Source organism: Quercus lobata, chromosome 9 (genome assembly GCF_001633185.2).
Source record: "Quercus lobata isolate SW786 chromosome 9, ValleyOak3.0 Primary Assembly, whole genome shotgun sequence".
NCBI lineage: Eukaryota > Viridiplantae > Streptophyta > Magnoliopsida > Fagales > Fagaceae > Quercus > Quercus lobata.
Window position 1 is genome coordinate 33,785,121 of NC_044912.1, and position 19,775 is coordinate 33,804,895.

At 32.6% G+C, this 19,775-nt stretch overlaps 3 protein-coding genes across 4 annotated transcripts; all 3 read left to right on the plus strand.

Annotated features, from left to right (window-relative positions):
• The first annotated feature begins 2,408 nt into the window (after positions 1 to 2,408).
• On the plus strand, positions 2,409 to 8,464 carry LOC115960497 (proteasome subunit beta type-3-A). The gene is made up of 7 exons (XM_031079428.1): positions 2,409 to 2,565; positions 2,703 to 2,884; positions 2,971 to 3,078; positions 4,580 to 4,669; positions 6,249 to 6,333; positions 6,703 to 6,797; positions 8,234 to 8,464. Exons 1-7 carry the CDS (start codon positions 2,560 to 2,562, stop codon positions 8,280 to 8,282), a joined length of 615 nt encoding a protein of 204 aa, XP_030935288.1. The 5' UTR covers positions 2,409 to 2,559; the 3' UTR covers positions 8,283 to 8,464.
• Positions 8,465 to 10,069: 1,605 nt separating this feature from the next.
• Positions 10,070 to 12,161, plus strand: LOC115958946. Of its 2 annotated transcripts, XM_031077223.1 has the most exons (4): positions 10,070 to 10,363; positions 10,556 to 10,714; positions 10,911 to 11,011; positions 11,544 to 12,161. In XM_031077223.1, the coding sequence occupies exons 2-4, from the start codon at positions 10,617 to 10,619 to the stop codon at positions 12,068 to 12,070; spliced, it is 726 nt and encodes a 241-aa protein (XP_030933083.1). In that variant the 5' UTR covers positions 10,070 to 10,363; positions 10,556 to 10,616; the 3' UTR covers positions 12,071 to 12,161. The 2 variants fall into 2 exon arrangements, with proteins under 2 accessions (XP_030933083.1, XP_030933082.1); XM_031077222.1 differs by having other exon boundaries at positions 10,070 to 10,714.
• A 1,281-nt stretch (positions 12,162 to 13,442) lies between these two features.
• On the plus strand, positions 13,443 to 14,354 carry LOC115960740 (E3 ubiquitin ligase BIG BROTHER-related). Its single transcript, XM_031079722.1, has one exon. The coding sequence runs from the start codon at positions 13,627 to 13,629 to the stop codon at positions 14,248 to 14,250; it is 624 nt and encodes a 207-aa protein (XP_030935582.1). The 5' UTR covers positions 13,443 to 13,626; the 3' UTR covers positions 14,251 to 14,354.
• The last annotated feature ends 5,421 nt before the right edge of the window (positions 14,355 to 19,775 follow it).

Genomic DNA, 19,775 nt, shown 5'->3' on the forward strand with positions numbered 1-19,775 from the left:
ATTGGATAGCTAAACTCATCTTCCAATACCCAGCAACGACCCATAGTAGTGAATACATCATGAGACCTATAGAGTTGTGGGTTGCCAGAACCAGACATCGACGCTAAATACAATAACATCAAATGATCTAGTTAATAGTGTGCAACAACTGTTGGTAAATAATGTAATGCTGCATAAGATGGTACACGACAAAGACATTCATAAATTTGTGTACTATTACATGCTAAAAATGAAATACTAACACTCAAATTTGATCATAAACATTAGACATTGTTGTTAATGTCTACACGTTGTGTGCAATACAAAAAGTTGTTGTTAATGTCTGACCAATGATGAGTATGTACATTCAACTTTTGCAAATCTAAAGATTAATTGTTCATTAGTTTTAGCAAATCTAAAGATTTTCATTTTTTGTCAATGAAATTTATACCAGCAAAGACCCAATATAACCCAATGTACACACATAACACTCATCACCGTTTCTATAGATTATTGTATATTTCTTGTAACACCAAACAACACCAAACAACTAATATAACCCTAATCTACTCACATAACACTCATTCAAGAAAATACCAAAGCACAAGTAATACAACCTATTAAATGAAAATTCTTCTCTAAAAAAAACATACATTATGATTGATAAACTTTTATAATATCTACAACTACTTTTATCCACAATAAAATTCTCTATGTATTTCAAAGAAAAAAATGAGTTTCTCACTTGAGATAATAGAGAGATAACACCAACTTCTGACAGAAAATTCTGAAAATGAGGAGAAACTGATCTAAAAATGATGAGGAGAATTGCATGAGAAGTTGATCTGTGAAGGGGAGAAGTAAATAGCAGAACAACTCGATTATACCAGAGCTGAGTAACATTAATAACTCGATTTCCCATTCATCGGGTTTAGCTTCACATGCAAATATAAGTGATTTGAAATCGCGACAAAATATGGCAGAACAACTCGATTATACCAGAGCTGAGTAACATTAATAACTCGATTTTCCATTCATCGAGTTCAGCTTCACATGCTAATAACTGATTTGAAATCCCGTCAGTAACTCGGTTTCCCCATTGCCGAGTTACAAATAGTAACGCGAGAATATTTTATTGGCCAAAAGCCACGCTGGAGTGCTAGTGTGGCAGAACCTGCATAGAACTCAGCTTTGTAATAATCGAGTACCTTAAGTAACTCGATTTTAGGGTCATCGAGTATCGAAACAGGGGCACGCCCCTATATAGTTTGCAAACAAGGGCATAATGCCAAATATTTTGCCCAATAGGGGCAAAAGGCTAGAATCTCCCAACATTACCAATTTCAATTGTTGATAATTATGCAAAATTTTATGCGGTATAAAAGATTAATAATTATTGTGTGGAGAATCAAAATTGTGGCTGGAAACCCCTTAACTCCCCCAATCATTTCATTATCAATGAGGGGTAATTTGGTATTACGAATCAATCAAATGAATAATTATTAGGTGATGCCCACCATGAATGTGATAAGAGGAAGCACTAAACTGGAACCAAGGTCAAGGGTAAGAACTTTACCAATAAAAACCCTATCATCAACCAATAGCCAAAAGCAATGATTCTAGAAAATGAAATTCAATATTGCAAGTGTAAACTGTACAGGAAAATTAAAAAAAAGACATTACTCAATTTTATAGTTTATGGGAAATATTAAGATTGATGAAGAAGGTGTTGGGGGGGGGGGGGGGGCAATGATAATTAAACTAATTAAAAAATCTATAGTTTTGCAAAACCTAAAACTTATGAGATATAAGGTATTATATACCTCTCTCTCTCTCAAATTATAGGATTTAAATCCATAATATTCCTCGAATAAGAGTGGTATTTTATCATGTGAAGATATGCCATACATATATATGTATATATTTTGCTATAATTCCTTGAGAATGCAACAAAATTAAAATTTTCTTTTAAATAAATTTTTTTTTTGTCTCACCTTCAATTCTTTAACAAATAAACTATCAGAAATGATAACATAATAACCAAACAATTTTTCAGTTTTTATCCTTTTAATTTTTTTAATTTTTGGGTTCTTGAAAATTTATGAAAAAAGAAAAGTAGTGTACTACCATTCTTCTACTACTAAAATTTTGTGCCACAACTCAATGTAGCCGACTTTTAAGTGATAAAACTTTCACATAAAATTCATAATTTTTTTTTTTTTCCCCACCATTCACAACAGGCAGACGCCTAAGAAAATTGGTCAGCAAACTTTATCTTGTGCACTATTGCTCTTACAATTGGTTTGGACTAAAGAGATCGTTCTAGCCCAACATAGAAAAGCCCAACCCATTGTAACCGTATTTAAAATCTGTCAATTTCTGGCCCATTCCCAAACTTCCCAATGAAAAATTAAAAAGTTAGCTCAGAGAGAGAATTAAAAAAAAGTGACCCCTTCTTCAAGCTACAGCCCAAAAAGCAGATAAAGAAATCCCAAAGCCACTCTTCTTCTTTCCCAAGCTCTCTTTCATAACTCTTCTCTCTCTCTCTCTCTCTCATTTTACAATCGTGAAACCCTAATTATGTCTGTAAGTTTCTTTGTCTCTCTTTCTATGTTAATTTGTATCATGTATTCAATCAGAAACCCTAAATCACTCTGTAAGCCCAAATTGTAGATATATCACTGAGACTAACTTCACTTTGTGTTTTCTCTGTGATGCCTCAGATTTTCGAGTACAATGGATCGGCTCTCATTGCCATGGTGGGGAAGAACTGCTTCGCCATAGCCAGCGATCGAAGACTCGGAGTTCAGCTACAAACAATCGCCACCGATTTCCAAAGGATCTATAAAGTTCACGATCGACTTTTCCTCGGTCTCTCTGGCCTTGCCACCGACGCTCAGACTCTGTACGATTCCATCGCCGCCGCAGCTTCAATTTTTTATTTATTTTTTCAAAAATTAATTTCTCATTGTAATTTGTTTTCATGTGAAGGTATCAGAGGCTTGTGTTTCGGCACAAGCTTTATCAGCTTCGTGAAGAGAGAGATATGAAGCCTGAAACTTTTGCTAGCCTCGTCTCCGCTATTCTTTATGAGAAAAGGTGTGCTATTAAATCTTGTTTAGTGTATAAAGCTGAATCTAGGGTTTGTAATTATACTCTTATGTAATTTTTTTTTTTTTTTTTTTGGGGTGTGTTGAACATTACAATTTGATTAGATTTGAAAATGACTTAACCTATTTGAATAATAAGATTTATCAATGGTTCAATTGGAAATTTGAGTTCAACAACAAATTGCTTTGTTTTGGTGTGCCAAAAATTTTCACCTTTAGAAGAAGAAAAAAAAAATGGTGCTGGGTTTGTGTGTAGAGATCTAATGCATTGGACTGTAATGAAATCAGTAGCATTACGATATGTGGCAATGTGTCAGTTCAACTGCATTGTAGAATTATGGATACAGCTGTGAAATTTTATTGTGTTGAAGTAGATTCAAAGAATTGCGTCAAAGCAGTGTCATCGAGAGTCTCCATGCCCCTATAGAAGTCTCTATACCATGTAGCCTGTAGCCCACGTCAGAACAAGTACATAGATGAAACAAGTATGTTGTTAATTCCAAAGGTTCTTAGCTGCTACTGTTTCCCAGTCCACACTCAATCATGGTAGCCAGTTTGTCTGTACTAAGTCAGACTCAAACACTCAAACAATGGTTTGTTTAAGCTGACATGATCTTATGTGTTCGTCAAACAATTGGTAATACTTGGTATAGAGACTATTATAAAGACAATCTTCATATTTTCCTCACTGTCACTTGCATGATTGCTGTTAAAATGATTAGCACCTTTAACAGTGTCATCTTTGCTACACATGTTTCAACCCTATTAGGAAATATTTACAGTACCTTCTTTTTTTATGCTTGTTCGACAAACACTTGTTTAAAGATAAATGAACTATATCTATAATCATCCTCTTTCTGGTCCTCTTCATTCCCTTGCTAATAAAAAAGGAAATTCCTCGTGCTGTTATATGGCATACAAATTGCTAGTCCTTTTTTTTTCCCCTTTTAACAGTTTAAATTTGAAAAGACTTATAAATCTGTGTGTTTGCTATAATTTGTTTTATCTCTTTAATGGTTATGAAAATGCCTTACATTATTTAAACATTTTAGTCTTGTAGAATAAGAATGAAGAAGAGGTAGAGCTTCCATTAACAATGGTTTAAACAATCAGTGTACAGATTATGTGAAAGTTCTATCTTTGAAGAAACTTAAGACCTACCTATTTTAGAGAACCAACTCACCAAGTTCCTTTGTGTGGTTTCTACTTATTAAAAAAAAAAAAAGTTCCTTTTGTGGTTTCTTATATTAATTTTCTTTTCTCATTATTTTGTGTTATAATAAAAATAAATACATAATACACAAATGAAGCAAACTCCTTTACTTTATTATTTTTGTATTTTGTATGAAATTTGTTAGTTAAGTTTCATTTTAATCTATTTGGATGCTAATGGTTGTCAAACATGACACGTTCAACAGAAAGTTTAGCCTTTGTGTGGTTCAAAAACGTATGAACTACATATGGATGATATTTCTTTATGCGTTTTTCAGGTTTGGTCCATACTTCTGTCAGCCTGTAATTGCTGGATTGGGAGATGAAGACAAGCCATTCATTTGCACTATGGATTCAATTGGAGCCAAGTAATTTGAATTTCTTTTTCTTAACTTTTTCATTATTTAGATTGACAATATTCTAAGAATTCAAGATTGTTGCCATTAGTTAATTCTTTGTTGTGATGTAGCTAGAAATGATCATCATGAGACTAACATTTAACAATTTCGTCAAACTTATTCTCTTCCACCATTATACACAGAATATTTAAAGCTAGTTCCTTTACCATTTAATTCAATTCTTCGATAACTTATGATTAATATCCATGACCTTGACATTATTGAGCATAGACGTATACTTCAAAATGCAACAAAATACGTTGCTTGTACAGAGTCAGCAAACATGTTGACAATTATATGTTCCTTCTATCCCTTTTTATTTTAATTCTAAAGTTTTTCGGAATCAATCATTTTTCCTTGCTATATTGTTAATATTATAAAGCCTATGAGAGCAAGGTGGAGGATGAGTTTGGAGGTTCAAGACCCTTGCCTGTAATTTACCCCAATCAAAAAGTTATCGAAGCATATAGCTTGCATTTGTTGGAATGTTGCTATGGATATTGAGACTGAAGTTCATTATATCAAAACTTATCATTTGACATTCACAATTTTTATTCTTAGAATCACGTGAGCTATGTGAATTTTTGGTGTTGGCATCTTCTCCTGTAATTTCTGCTTATTTTCCTTCTGCTTTATGCAATGCAAGAGTTTAATTATATGGGAACAAAATAATATAGTTTCTTTTATTATTAAACTAGTTCTGACTGCTAACTATAATGTATAAATTAGTTCACTAATAGCCCTATCTATTATCTATGCATTTTTAATACTCCTTGAATATCAATTATCTGTTTTGATTCATCGTATTATATATGCACATTGGTGAACAATGATTGCTTTCTCTTTTTCCTTATTAGTCTCAAAGTTCTTTTCCTTACTAATGTGTCAAAGCTTCATTATAGCCTGTTGGTTTTGGACAGTGTAGTCAAAGGCGAGCCGGGTGCTCGCCTAGGCCCCCGGGCGAGGCGAGGCGCCACTAAGGCGCCTTTAGAGCCTAGGCGAGCAACGTGACCGCTTTAAGCCATGAAAAAGGCGCTAAGGCGAGAGCCTCAAGTTTTTTTTTTAATTAAAATTTTTTTTATAGAAGTTTGTTGTGAAACCTATTTTAGATTATTAATTTCAAAAGGCATGTTATAAAACCTATTGTTAGTTAAATTAATTTACAAATTTTTTTTGTAAAACTTATTGTTATTAGAAGCTTGTTGTAAAACGTAGTGTTAGAATTAACTAATAGAGCCTAAACCATGCTAATCCTATTTTGAAATAATTTTATAGACCTAATTTCTTCATGCTTCACATTGAAAACACTTCATTATAATATTATAATACACTAGGTACATATGATTTAAGTTCTATATGTATAATAAATATATTAAGAATTTGGCGCCTCGCTTTACTCGGGGTAGCGCCTTTTTGTTGCCTCACGCCTCAGGCGATACAAGGCCTTGTCGGCTTAAGGTCACCTTTCACCTTTGACTACCTTGGTTTTGGATTAATATAAGCTGTTTGAGTATAATACTGAATAATGTATTTTATTGTATATGTGCAGGGAGCTAGCAAAGGACTTTGTTGTTGCTGGCACTGCATCAGAGTCTCTCTATGGTGCTTGTGAATCAATGTTCAGGCCTGACATGGTTTGTCACGATATTGAACTCGACTTAATTATTTGTGACACTTGCTACTTTTTAGAAATTTTATTTATAGTGTGGGATAATGTTTTATATGTTCGACACAATAAAAGAAATAACTGGAATACTTCACCATGTAAGAGCTCCCTATATGAGCATAATTTAGTAGATCATAGATATGCATAATTAATATACAGAGATGCATTTGTTGGGTTCACTTTATTGCCAAAATTACCACATGCTCAGTTAGAATTTATTGGGCTAGTACTTGCTGCTCTGAATTTGATTGCTGCTTTAAGTCATCTTCTCTCTTATTTTATTTTTTTTTCAAACTAATTTGAGCTGCTTTAACAACCTTTGTTTTAATCTACCCAGGAACCTGAGGACTTGTTTGAGACCATCTCCCAAGCTTTGCTATCATCAGTTGATCGAGACTGTTTGAGTGGATGGGGAGGACATGTCTATGTTGTGTAAGCCCTTCTTAAATTTAATACACACACACACACACACACACACTCAGAACTGTTATACCACTAATAATCAAGTGAAAGCCATAATGATGATTAGGTTAGTCTTGATAGTGCATGTGATTTTATCTTTACTGGAGCCTTCTGATTATTAATTAGTATAGGATTGTTGGGTATGCAAGTATTTTGCACATTTGGTTGCTGAGAATGAGCATGATGGAAAGGGTTTCTTCTTTATCCAATTCTCTCTTAAAATTTCACATTATTTTGCTCTTTTTCTTAAAAAATGTTTTCTGGGTCATGAAGTTGCTACAATCTGTAAGCGCAGCCCTTAAGATCGCCTTCCCTCAGTCACAATGGAAGCGTTTCGAGTCATAGCTGCGCAAAATCAAAATCAAAATCACCTCTTTCGGTTTTGGGGGTTTCTCTTTAGGGTTTACCTTTTGAGTCCCTTTGTCCCACCTGGCTTGTTTTTTTCATGAGGCATGTCTTTGCCATTGGAACTGTAATTTTCTCATTTTTTGGAACTTCTAACAGTTTCAATTAATGGGTCCTATTTTCAGCTCCATCGGTACATTTTTAGTTTGTCTCATTCTAAGGTGGGGGAACATTTTTAATTTTTAATTGTTAGCTAGACTTACCAAAAAAAGAATGAGCATGGTGGAAGAGAGAAGAAAATGTTCAAGAATACAGCTCTTCAGCATTTGAATTTATTGATCTTTTCCTTCTTTTTCCCCTTTCTTTCTAAGTTTCCATGAAAAGAAACCTTAAAGTATAGGATAGCAGTCCAACTTCAACATGCTGTACAATTAAACCTTTTGGTTATTGCTACTGTTATTTTTTAATTTAAATAATAATAATATTTATTTCTTCCCAGACCCAGTTATAATTTTTTTTCTGGGTAACTTCTGTTTTTTGGCCAACTGATTTTTATTTTTATTTTTGAGTAAAAACTGATTTGTTCATTTACTTTGGTGTCTTTAAAATGGTCCTGCTCTTCCTCTCTGCAATGATATTCTACTTTTATGATTCTTACTACTCCCTCTGTTTTATATTCTTGGTACTTTGTTCCATTTTGGAGTGTCCCAAAATATGGTTTTGTTTTCCAAAGTCAATGGAAATAATATTATTAATATTCCAGACTTCTTCTTTATCCTATTTAAAAAGTCTATACTTATTTTTCATCAGTTGTATTTGAATTTAAATTAAGGAGGGTAATTTTGAAAAGAAAACTTAAATCTTTTTTATTTAAAAAGACAATGCAACAATTGATATTCCCTTGAAAAGATTTGTATTTCCCAGGGAGTATTTTTCTTGTGAGGAACCTTGGGGAATACACAATAATAATAATAATAATAAGATCCAGGGGGTTATTATTCTGTCATCTATCGAAGAGGTGCTTGATTTGACATTGACAATGTTTGTTCACCTTGTGGCAGAACACCAACTGAAGTAAAGGAGAGGATCTTGAAGGGAAGGATGGATTGACCTAGGGCTGCAATGTGTTTTTTTTCCCCTTTGTTTCATGTTTATGTAGCTTTGCAGTTAATTATGTCCTCCAAACTTCCCTTAATAACAGATTATTTCACTTATTAAAAAGAAGCGTGAAATTTGATGTACTTAAATATTTTTAATTGATGAGTCATGATGCAATCTTGGGAATTCAGATGTGCTTTCGATTCACAAAAGTAGTAAGATGTTGAATGGTTTCTCTCTCTCTGCCCCAAAAACGCATATATGCTTTTTTTGGATGGGGGTACCCGGCTTCTGTTTTACGAATTTTAATTAGCTGCTAGTTTTGTATTGTCTTGTCTTCTCTTCTGCTCCCCACAAATGGTATTAATTTATTTTGCTACCCTTTTCCTTCATCCACCATATCTAATGCCAAATGCACGTCTTCTGTCTCTATCAATTTCTTCTTTTGCGTTTTTATTTTTGCCTTTCAAGTTCTGAAAGTTTAACACATCTCATCTTAAATTTTTCTGGCAAAATGGGAAAAGAAATAAATCTTCTTTTTCACACGTGCCTTTGCATTTGAAGCTTTGTCGATGAAAGCTGATCCTGGCTTTAACATGCTCGCAAGTAGGACTCGCTCTTCCCACTGAATGGTCCAAGGCTAAATAGATGGAAATTTTGGAGTTGCAATATTTATCTCTCCTTGCTTATGTGTTTTAACTTTTAACTAAGCTCCAAATACTAGTCAATAAATGAAAATTTTTCAATTTTCATTCAGCAAAAAAAAAAAAAAAAATGAAAAGAATTTTCAGAAAATTATTTTTCCGCTCGTGTGTGGGTCTCTTTAGAACTCCCATTCTTATTTACAAAAAAATTGGTTAGAAAAAAACACATACTTGCATTTGAATTTAATTGATTTTAAAATACAAAATTTTAATATTGTTTGTACTTTATTCAATAATACAATTATGTATCTATTTATTTAATAAATACATATGTTTGAATTTAATTAGAAAACTTGATGTACTGTAGCTAAGGAATTGTACCTACTATTTTCTTTTCCATGTAAAACCTTTCTCTTTTTTTTCTTTTTCTTTTTTTCCTCTTTGGACTACATATCTTACTATTGTCTTGTTTAGGGAGGAATTAGATGGCCTCAAGTCCAAATAAGTTAATAGGGCCTTAAAATCGAATATTTATTACTATTGTGCAAATTTTTCCTACTTTAAAAAGGTGATGGGATAGGAATGGGTTTTGGTCATTTTGACCCATTTTGAATGTAAATATACATATTTTATTTAGTATATATTTAAATTATTTATACATATAATTTAATGGTTTATATATAAAATTACCATCACATTCTCTAAAGGCATTTGTCTTTTTCATTATAATTTTTCTTTAAAGTACTATCACAATTACTCTTTTTTATTTTATATGTTTCATCTTTATCTCATCAATGTTAAAACCATCTCATTATTTCGAATCTGACCTACCCTCTCCCATTTTGAAGGGTCAAGACAGGAACGGGGCACCCATCATCCAATCTCTCCCTATGACACCCCGTTGCCATAACTGTTTCACAAACCATAAAATTAGGCCAATCAAGAAAGTATTTTAGTTTGATAACTTTTTTATGTAAAAAACTGGTTCAAATTTCAAAGTGAGACTATATATTCTCAAATAAAAACTATATTTACTCACATATATGTGTGGGGGGGGGGGGGGGGGGGGGGGTATTCTCACGTACATTTTAAGAATATAAATTAATTAATTAAACAGTGCATTTGACACTGAGTCCCCAAGGATGGCGTGAGATTTTGAACGGCAGTTATATACTGTGAATGTCTAAACGGCATTATTTTCAAACTGTTTCGTGAATTTTTTCTCTCGGCTCTCCTACCTTCGTCTTTATCTGTTTATCATCATCACCATCATCTTCATATCGCTTTTCAGTCCAAATTGGCAGGGAATTTTGCCTTATGAGATGTTTGGTTCAGACTTCCGACTTCACATTTTACTCTACAACACCAGACATTTCAATTCTCTCATTTCACACCTCAAAGAGTAATCAGTTTTTGTAATAAACAAAAACCCACATTTTCATTTTTAAGGTACTAAAGAGATACTCATCCAAATTTGTTAATTTTATTTAATAAGAACGATTTAATTTGCATACTAACTACGTTTTGACATAGTAGCATTGTATTTATTCAGTTTAGCATATGCTTTATCCTTTTTAAAATTTAGCATAGACAAGGAATTCTTATCATTATTATTATTCTGATTATTTTATGCTGTGGCAGTGAAAGATAAGGCTGTATTTTTCTCTGTACATCTTTAGCAACAAATCTGTTGCCTGACTTGATGGGGAACATAATCAGTTCATTTTTTTCTGGGTTTGGCAAAGTCTTTAGCGACCTTTTTGGCTCCCCACTTGATTTTCTTGAAGGAAAATCTTGCAGGTAAACTCATTTGTCAATTTCATTATTTCATATATAACGCCATGCCCAATTTGAGTCTTAGCACAAGATTCTTTATCCAATTCTTGATTTAATATTAAGTTATGGAGGGTACATTACGTAGGCTTGTTATGAAATGTTTTGAGTATTTCTCACATAAGCCACTGTTATTGAATCATGGGGTTTGGATTTTTTTCAGTTCAGTGTGCCAATCAACATGGGATTTTATCTGTTTCATCGAAAATTTCTGCGTTGCCAATCTGCTGAAGATGGCCATGGTATTGGTTCTGGTCTACATTGGTGAGTTTGTTTACTGAGAAGGTTACTCTAGAATCACTGGTTAAACTGTGTATAATAAATATACTGTAATCTGTATCAGTCAACCAGTTCTGCTGCTTTACTAAGGTTTTGGCTCCTGTCATGTGCGGCACAAGACACATGACAAAAGCCATGAACATTTGAACAGGATCTCTTTATTTCACTTAAAATGGAGAGAGTCTCATTTCACAGTTAAGATTTTATGTAGTATATCTAATAATGTATAGACTATAGAGCACCACATCATTTAAAATTATAAATGATGTAGTATTGAATATACTTTTAGATTTATAATATTTAATCTGAACTATGAAATGAATCCGTTTCTCAAATGATGCTGATCATTTTCTGCTCAATTACTAAATCATTTTCCTCTCTAGTAGTAGAGTCCTAGGTTCAATTCTAATTATAAAGAAGAATTAATTAAATAACTTGATGAATGAAATAAAGGGATAGGCTTAATTTTTGAGATATATCTGAAATTGGATTTTTTGTTGTCCTTTGATGATTGCAGTTCTCTTATTCTTCTATCTGTTACAAAAACTGGGCATTTGTGAGTGTATCTGTCAAAGCCTTTTCAGAATAGTATGGGCATGTGTTGCTTCCTGGTTCCATGCATGGGAGTATTGTTGCATTTTCTTGTGTGTTAAGCTTCGTAAGCTCAAAAGGGTACGAAGAAAACACAGAAAAGACATTGAAGAAGAGTTCGATGCAGGTGATGATGAGTATGATACTAGTGAAGAAGAATATGACGATGAAAGCTTTTCAAATCATGTTCCTAGACACATGGGAAAGAGTAGATCAGTACCTCACAAATGGAAGGATTATAGAGGTGCTCACTTGAGGAAGTCTTTGCGGCCAAGAAATCATCATATACGAGTAGATATTAGTAGGGATTCAATTCACAGTGGCAGAAGAAATCATATTAAGCATAGGAATCATGGTAGCACAGTTCATGACATTAGGGTAACTCGGACATCAAAGTTTGCACATAAAGGGAGAAACTATAGGGGAGGGGTGGTTAAACATCGGCGAAGGTAGACAAAATTGAATGGAGGAAATTTGGAAATCAATTCAATAGAAGTGATACTTGTATCAAAAGATAACATGAAAGTAATTCTTCTTTACTTTTTCCTGGTGAACCCCTTTTAAGTCTATTCTTTGGTTGTAGCTCCCTTTTCTAAAGTTAATTGGTTAGTCCCCACAATGCACATTTTTTTTCTTGACTAAAGCAACACGCGATTAGGCAAAAAGATATTCCTGAGAATATGAAAAGATCAGTACGTAACAAAAGCAAAATAGAATTTCATGAATTTGTCAACATATTTTGTATCTCGAAAAGCAAAAAGGAAAAGAAGGATATCCTATTGAATTATTATTAGAAGAATCTAAATAGTGATTGTTATAAAAAAATATACGAGAAAATCATTTTTTTTGATACACGAGAAAATCTTAAATGGCTGAGTTCTTTGCATTCAATTCTATGACCTTTTTTAACACTCTTGATTTCACTCAAATTTGAAAATTTAATCTCTATTGCATGAAATGACTGAGTCACACTAATTTAAACTTGTACACAACAGTTCCCGGGCTGAAGTGAAAAGGACTATAGCCCCCTGTTTTCTATTGAAACTTCACTTCATGATGTACCATTTATTTTTATATTCTAGTAATTGTTCAGTCACAAAACTCCGGTTATCAATTGTTACTTCGGCTTTGAGCATTAGGCCTGAGAATTATTTGTAACACACAAAGAGATTTGTACATCTTGCTAATGCATAATATGTTGGTCTGTGTTCCAATGATTTTCTTCTTCGACTCCCACATTGGTTACAAGTATCTCTTTTTGTTTTTGATGCTTCTATTCTAGTAGGCCTCCGTTGGGATCTTCAAGTATAAGGCCTAATTAGTAATTGGATCTTTAAGGACCAAAATTTTACACTAGTCCATCTTATTTAATTTTGCCTCTTCCAGCAATTTAGTGGGCTGTATTCCATCTTATTACGGTTGCTTTGGACTTGGGCTTGGTCTTACCGAGTAAGCTTCCAAAACACATTTTCAGGGATTTACAAAAAAAACACGTTTCTCTTCTTTTCCCTGAACCTTGAGTTCCATACGTTTTGTGCTTCGGGTATTAGTATTTGAATAATTCTTGTTATAGAACCGTGTAGTATAGCACAAAAAAGTACTATCAGCAATATGTTATGCATGCCTCGATACATGGTTGAGCTGGTGGATTGCCCATATATGAGGCAAGAAGTGGCTACATATTTTGGTTAAGAACTTGAAAATTGGAATAAGGTAGGCAGTAACTTGTCGGAGACGTTCTTCTATTGCTTAACATGATTGTTTAATTGCCGTCTTCATAAAGAAAGCTCGAACCCCATTTCGGCTAGGAATTAAAATGTTACTACGATTTAGGAATCTGGAATATTGATATCCAAAAGAGATGTCTTTCCCCATTACTTGTCATGGAAGCTATTATCTCTCCAAAGAAACCTCTAATATTAAGCCACCTTTTTCTCTTCATATAACCCAATCAATGGTTCATTTTTTTTTGGTACTCTACTGAAAGAAATTGATCGATCAAGCCTTCAATGGATAACCAGGAAGGGACTCAGGAGAGCAAACAATCCTCTCAGAGAACCCCGTTCACCCAACTCGAACAAGTTGCCTCTGATTTGGCTCTAGCAATTACTTTGCAAGAACAAGAGAGGGCCTTCACAATGCTCGAAACCATTGAAAGTGAAAGCGAAGAAGAATTAGAAGATGAAGAAAGTGATTATGATGATTCTTATGATGGTGATCAAGAATTCATTGACAGGTACGAATTGGAAGCCGAACTTGATCAGGTTCCGGAAGGAGAAGGCACCAGCAGCGATGATGATATGTATGATTTAGAAGAATTCAATCCGGATGCACTGTCTTATGAGGAGTTGATTGCACTAGGAGAGTTCATAGGAGAAGAGAAGAAAGGACTAGCAATAAGCGAAATTCCTACATGCTTACACCCATGTAAATGTCAGTCTGTTGATAGCAAAACCAACATTGATCGATGTGTTATTTGTCAAGTTGAGTATGAAGAAGGTGAAGCCTTGTTTGCTCTTCCTTGTGAACATCCTTATCATTCAGAGTGTATAAGCAACTGGCTTCAAATTAGAAAGACATGTCCAATATGTGGCACTGAAGTTGTACCACCTAAGATAGCTAGGACTGCCTAGTTCTGTATATATTATGATTGTGCAGTGTAAATTACTTATTATGCTTGATTTATCTATAACATTTGAATGGAAAAACGATGCAGAAATAAAAAGAATCATAAAAAGGTTCAGTATTGCTTACAATGAATTTGACCTAAACAATAAGACACAATCACAATCTAAATGTCCATTCAGATCTAAAGAATATAAGAAAGTAAATGAAATCTTGAAATCCTAGGCCGAATTAGGATTGCTTTTCATCTGCTAAAATAGAAACAGAAAGAAGAAAAGAAAATGATGCATGGAGAGAGAGAGAGAGAGAGAGAGAGTAAAAAAATAGAAGGAAAAAAGAAAAGAAAAAAAAAGAAATAGGTGTTGCTATAGAAAATTGTAAATTTTTTTGCATTTTACATCCCAACTATAGGATGATTTTGTTTGTTTTTGTGTATTTAAAAATACATTTTGCATTTTAATGGGCTTTGCACTCCTGAATGAGAATGCTCTTAGATATGCATATGTTTTGTGTGTGCTCCTGTATTAGCCAGTAATATTGTATGCACCAAACAAAAATGAAACCATAATAACCAAATTTTATAAGTTAACTATTTCAATTAGGTAATTAGAGTGTTAGATTAGACAACAGGACAAAAGCGCCCTACTATTTCTTTGGAGGCAAGAAAGCTGAAAGAGCAATTAACAGCATTGGGGAATGCCGGTATTGAGTGCTTGCGTGGTCTCTAATCTTTAACAGTTTAATAATAATAAAAGGGTCTCTCAATTCTCAAGATAGGACATATATATGTATACAAAACTAGGAAGAAACATTGACCAACTCATGCTACTGTGCTAGTGCGAGTTGAAAATTAAGAATCTAAATAATAGGTGATTATTTTCGTCGGTTTAGGTTTTTGGTTTTTAGGGAAGTAGTTAGTAATTTATGATAAAAGTAAGGGTCATCAAATAGCCCATGACCCATGGGCTGGCCCAGTAGCCCATTAGCCCACCAGGCTAATGGGCAACCCAGTCCGGTAATATTGAAACCCGTGAGCAGCCCAGTAGCCCAATGGGACAGGCTATGGGTTGGTTTCTTTACCCATGGGCGCCCGGTGGGCCGGCCCGTTAGCCCAGCCCAGTAGCCCGACCTGTTAGCCTGACTCATTGCCCAAAATCTATAACAAAATAATTTGGAGGTTAGGTGGGTGAGGGATTGAACTTTAGACATTATAAAAACTTTAAAACCACACACCTGACCACTAAATACTTGGAATGATTGTGATACAATATGCATAATAAATATATATTTTGGTATTAGTCTAGTAGTTTTGATTTTTAAAACTAAGTTACTAAGATGACTGTTGCCCTACCTCTGTGCCTCTGGAAAGAAAGTCATTATTTCCTTTGATAAATTCCAATTCTTTCCTTACAAGTTACAATTATAGAAGAAATTCCTTAAAAAAAAAAAAAAAACAAAAAAAGCTTACCGTTGGTTGGAAAAAATTCTTTCCTTAATGAGTTGATATTTGATTCTTCATATATTTCCTTTAAGAATTGATATTTTATTCTTCAAATATTTCCTTTAAGAGTTGATATTTAATTCAATGTACTTATTTATTCTTATCAATAAAAGTTAATTAATCTTATTTTAGTACATTTTTAAGAGGTATGTCTTAGTATTTTTTTTTTAATAGAATCTTTTTAGTAGATTTAATTGTTCAATTTGATAGTTTGTAATAATATATAATTATAATTTTTTTGGTTAAATTTTTATAATCCCATTGAAGACCTGTTAAAAATGCTCATGGGTAGCCCATTAAACCCACCTCACTAGCCCAGCCCGCTAAAGCCCAAATGGGTATTGCCCATGGGTAGGGCCATGGGCTAGGGTTTTTCCATCCAACCCGGCCCGACCCAGCCCATTGACTAGTCAACAACCCATTAAGCCCAACCCATTAGACCCATGGGCCAAGTAAAAACGGGTCGGGCTGGCCCGGCCCAGCCCATTGACGAGGCCTAGATAAAAGTATTAAACATGTTTTTTCTCATTTTTCAACCCTATTTTAAACCTATTTAATGACGGTATTCATCACTATCAATGAGCCACAAAATGGCGGCATGGAGTATAGTAGTTGTGTGGGCGGCAAAGTGCGGTGTGATGTGTATCGATAAAGCAGGAGAGGGAAATGAGGAAAAGAGGAAAATATTTTTCTTAAAAAATAAAAGTAAGAAAATAATATTTTAATAGAAATGTTAAAAAAAAAAAAAATTAGCTCAATGTGGATGCATGTAAAAGTGAGTGGTTAAAAAAATATAAAAAAAAATATTAAAAAAAAAAAAAAATTTAACTTTCTTAACTTAAGAGGTTACCCTTTTTTTTTTTTTTTTCTTTTGATTTCAATTAAATATCTTTTAGCGTTTTTCAATAGCTTGTATCTTGGTTAATTTTTGTATCCTTTTGTTTTCTTTTCTTATAGAATATGTTTTTTTTTTTTTTTGAGAAGAAGTATATGTATTATGTAGTATATATAGCTAGGAGTAATGTTAGCTTTGGTTAGCAAATACACAAATATATTTGACCCCCAAAAATAAAAAATTGGAGACCCTGAGCTTAAAATTTTTTTTGTCTAACTGAAATAAGCTTGAATATAATCTCTTAATAATCTATACTTGCAAATAAAGTTACAATTAATTTATATATTGGACTAAATTTGTGAGTATAGTGGTTGAATTTGAATTTATTTTTAATTTCTTATTTGTTAAGTGGGGATTGCGGGCATAGGTCTGTCAATAGTTAACAAATGTTAACACTACAATTAAAAGAATTAAACAAAGGGTGATTCTTTTTTTAAAAAAAGAAAAAAGAAAAAAGAAAAGGAACATGGGATTTCAACCTATTGCATTTGCTCCTGATAATAGTTTTTTTATTATTAGACCAAGACACCAATCAGTTTTGGTGTAGGTAGGGATTGAATCTCATATCTCTTATACAACCATTAGAGATTTTACCTCATATCTCTTTATTATTATTATTTTTTTTTTTAATCTGAGATAGAAATCCTACTTTAGTTTAATCTTAGTGTATGAATATAAAACTCTCTCCTAAAGACTTGAACCTCAACTTTTGCCTCTCTACCCCACAAGAATTTATACTTGTAAAGTAATCATTATGCCAAAAATGCATGGTGGTATTGTATTTAAAAACAATTGATTATGATTTAATCTTAGCAACCACAATTAGTATATTCATTATATTAAGAAACAATATATCAAATGAACTTATAGTTTATCTTTTATTTTTTTCCTAATACAATGGACAAATTTTGTAATAAGAAAATCATGTTGACTGCAAGATTCATCTATTATTCAAGATTTATCTTTTTATTGATCCTCTAAAAAAAATTCTTGGAGCCGCAACCAAGGATCCGTTTGGATACAACTTATTTTGCTGAAAACCGAAAACACTGTAACACAATAATTTTTAAATGTGTAAATAGTACCGTGAGATCTATTTTTAATAAAAAATTGCTGAAAAAGTTGCTGAATAGTACACTAGTGTGCACTGTACACTGACCGAAAGTCAAAAAACACAGCTACCCCAGAGAAAGAAAAAAAAAAAAAGGAGGCAAAACGTGCAAACTGAAAACGCAGACGCGCAAACACTATATCCAAACCAGGCTTAAGTATAGCCAAAAGTTTTATAACTCAATGGAATAACCTCCCATTTTATGAGAACAATCAAAGTCCAAATCCCCTCTCCCTTATTGTTGTAACCAAAAAAAAAAAAAGAGGGTTTTTAGTAGACTCTCCATTTCTTGGATCTCACCTAATTTTCTATTTTCAATGATTTTCATTTTTTTCTTCAAAAAATAAAGATTTTCTAAAACTTTTCCTTGCTCGACCTGGTAATTACATAGGAATAGAAATATATATTACAATAAATACAAAATAATGTAAAATTTATTACTATTTATTTGTTTAGTTACAACACAATAATAGAACTCTAAAGATAATAGAATTAAAGCATTTTAAATCAAATTTAAGATATATTTTAGGAAATATCTTACTCATATAATTATATTTCTTAAAAAATAATATTTTTTTAAATTTGAAAGAAAGATTACTTATTTTTTATGATTCTTTATTTTCATAATTGTTATGTGCATGTAGAAAGTTTCTTTATTTGGAAATATACTAATTTTAGAAATTATTACACCTACTAAGGAAGAGTTATTACAACCCCTTTAGAGATGAATAATTGTTCCTTATTTTGAAGAATAGCTATTTATAAGAAATGACTATTACCTATAATAAAAACATAATCAAACTACTGAATAGTTAAACTATAGGAAAAATATTACATTACAATGTCTATTACGGTCTACCAAATGTACCCTAATATGACGTTTGGTACGAGAGAATCCATATTACTACTGACATCCAGAATCCTAGGAATGTAATTCCTTGTAATCTGAATGCCTAGCAATGTAGCTATTCCTATTTTTGGTTTCATTAAGAATCTTTTAAGATTCCTAGGAATGTGAAATGATAATATTTGGTTTATTCCCAGGAATCTTAAATAAATTATTTATTTTTCTCATTCTATCCGTAGATTTGAATGTAAACTACCAAGTCTTTTAAAAAAAAAATCTTCCTCTAAATAAATAATGAAAAAATATATAAACTATTAATAATTTGTTGAACAACACATACACTACAACAAAAGTGAATACTTGGCAATAATGGAGAGTCCCATTCAAAATTTTTTTCTACATGTGAAACCTAAATAGAACTTTGTTAAAAAATATATCAACAAAGTTGTTTATCTTGTTTATGTTATTTTGGCGGGAAAAGATAAAGATAACGGAAAATATATTGATGATTTGTTTTATATTTTATCTTAATTGCTTAAATGATAAAGAAAAATAGTTAAAATTGTCAATTTATAAAAAATACAATTTCTTTTAAGCTTGGAAATCTGGATACCCACCTATTTTAAAGGAAATCCACATTCATACTAAGGAGAAATTATAAGATCCACATGGTGGACAAGTGATGTGGTTCACCATTCCATTAAAAAACTTCCATCTGTTTAAAATTGTTAGTAAAAAAAAATTTTTAAACAGAAATTAATTACTGACTTAGCAATTTAAACAAGTGAAGTTTTTTAGTGGAATGGTAGACAAGTGACGTAGTCCACCAAAGGACTCTATAATTTCTCCATATTGAGAGAGGTTTTAAACGGGGAATCCAGATTCTCCTAACATCTAATTCCCTGGCATGATTTGCAACCAAACATAGAAATTTTTAAACATTCCTGAGAATCCTAAAACATTATCCCGTACCAAACGCCACATAAGTAAAATATGTGGGGCTAAAAAAAATTAGTGGAGCTATTTGGGAAGATTTCTAAGTTCCAATTTAATTTTGTTAGTTACACTTTTTGTCAAAGATTTCACGCACAATTTTAAAGGGAGTGTTGGAAAATATACTTAATTTTAGGAATTACAATAAGTCGAGTTTGGGATTGAAAAAGTCTTTCAAAATCCAAA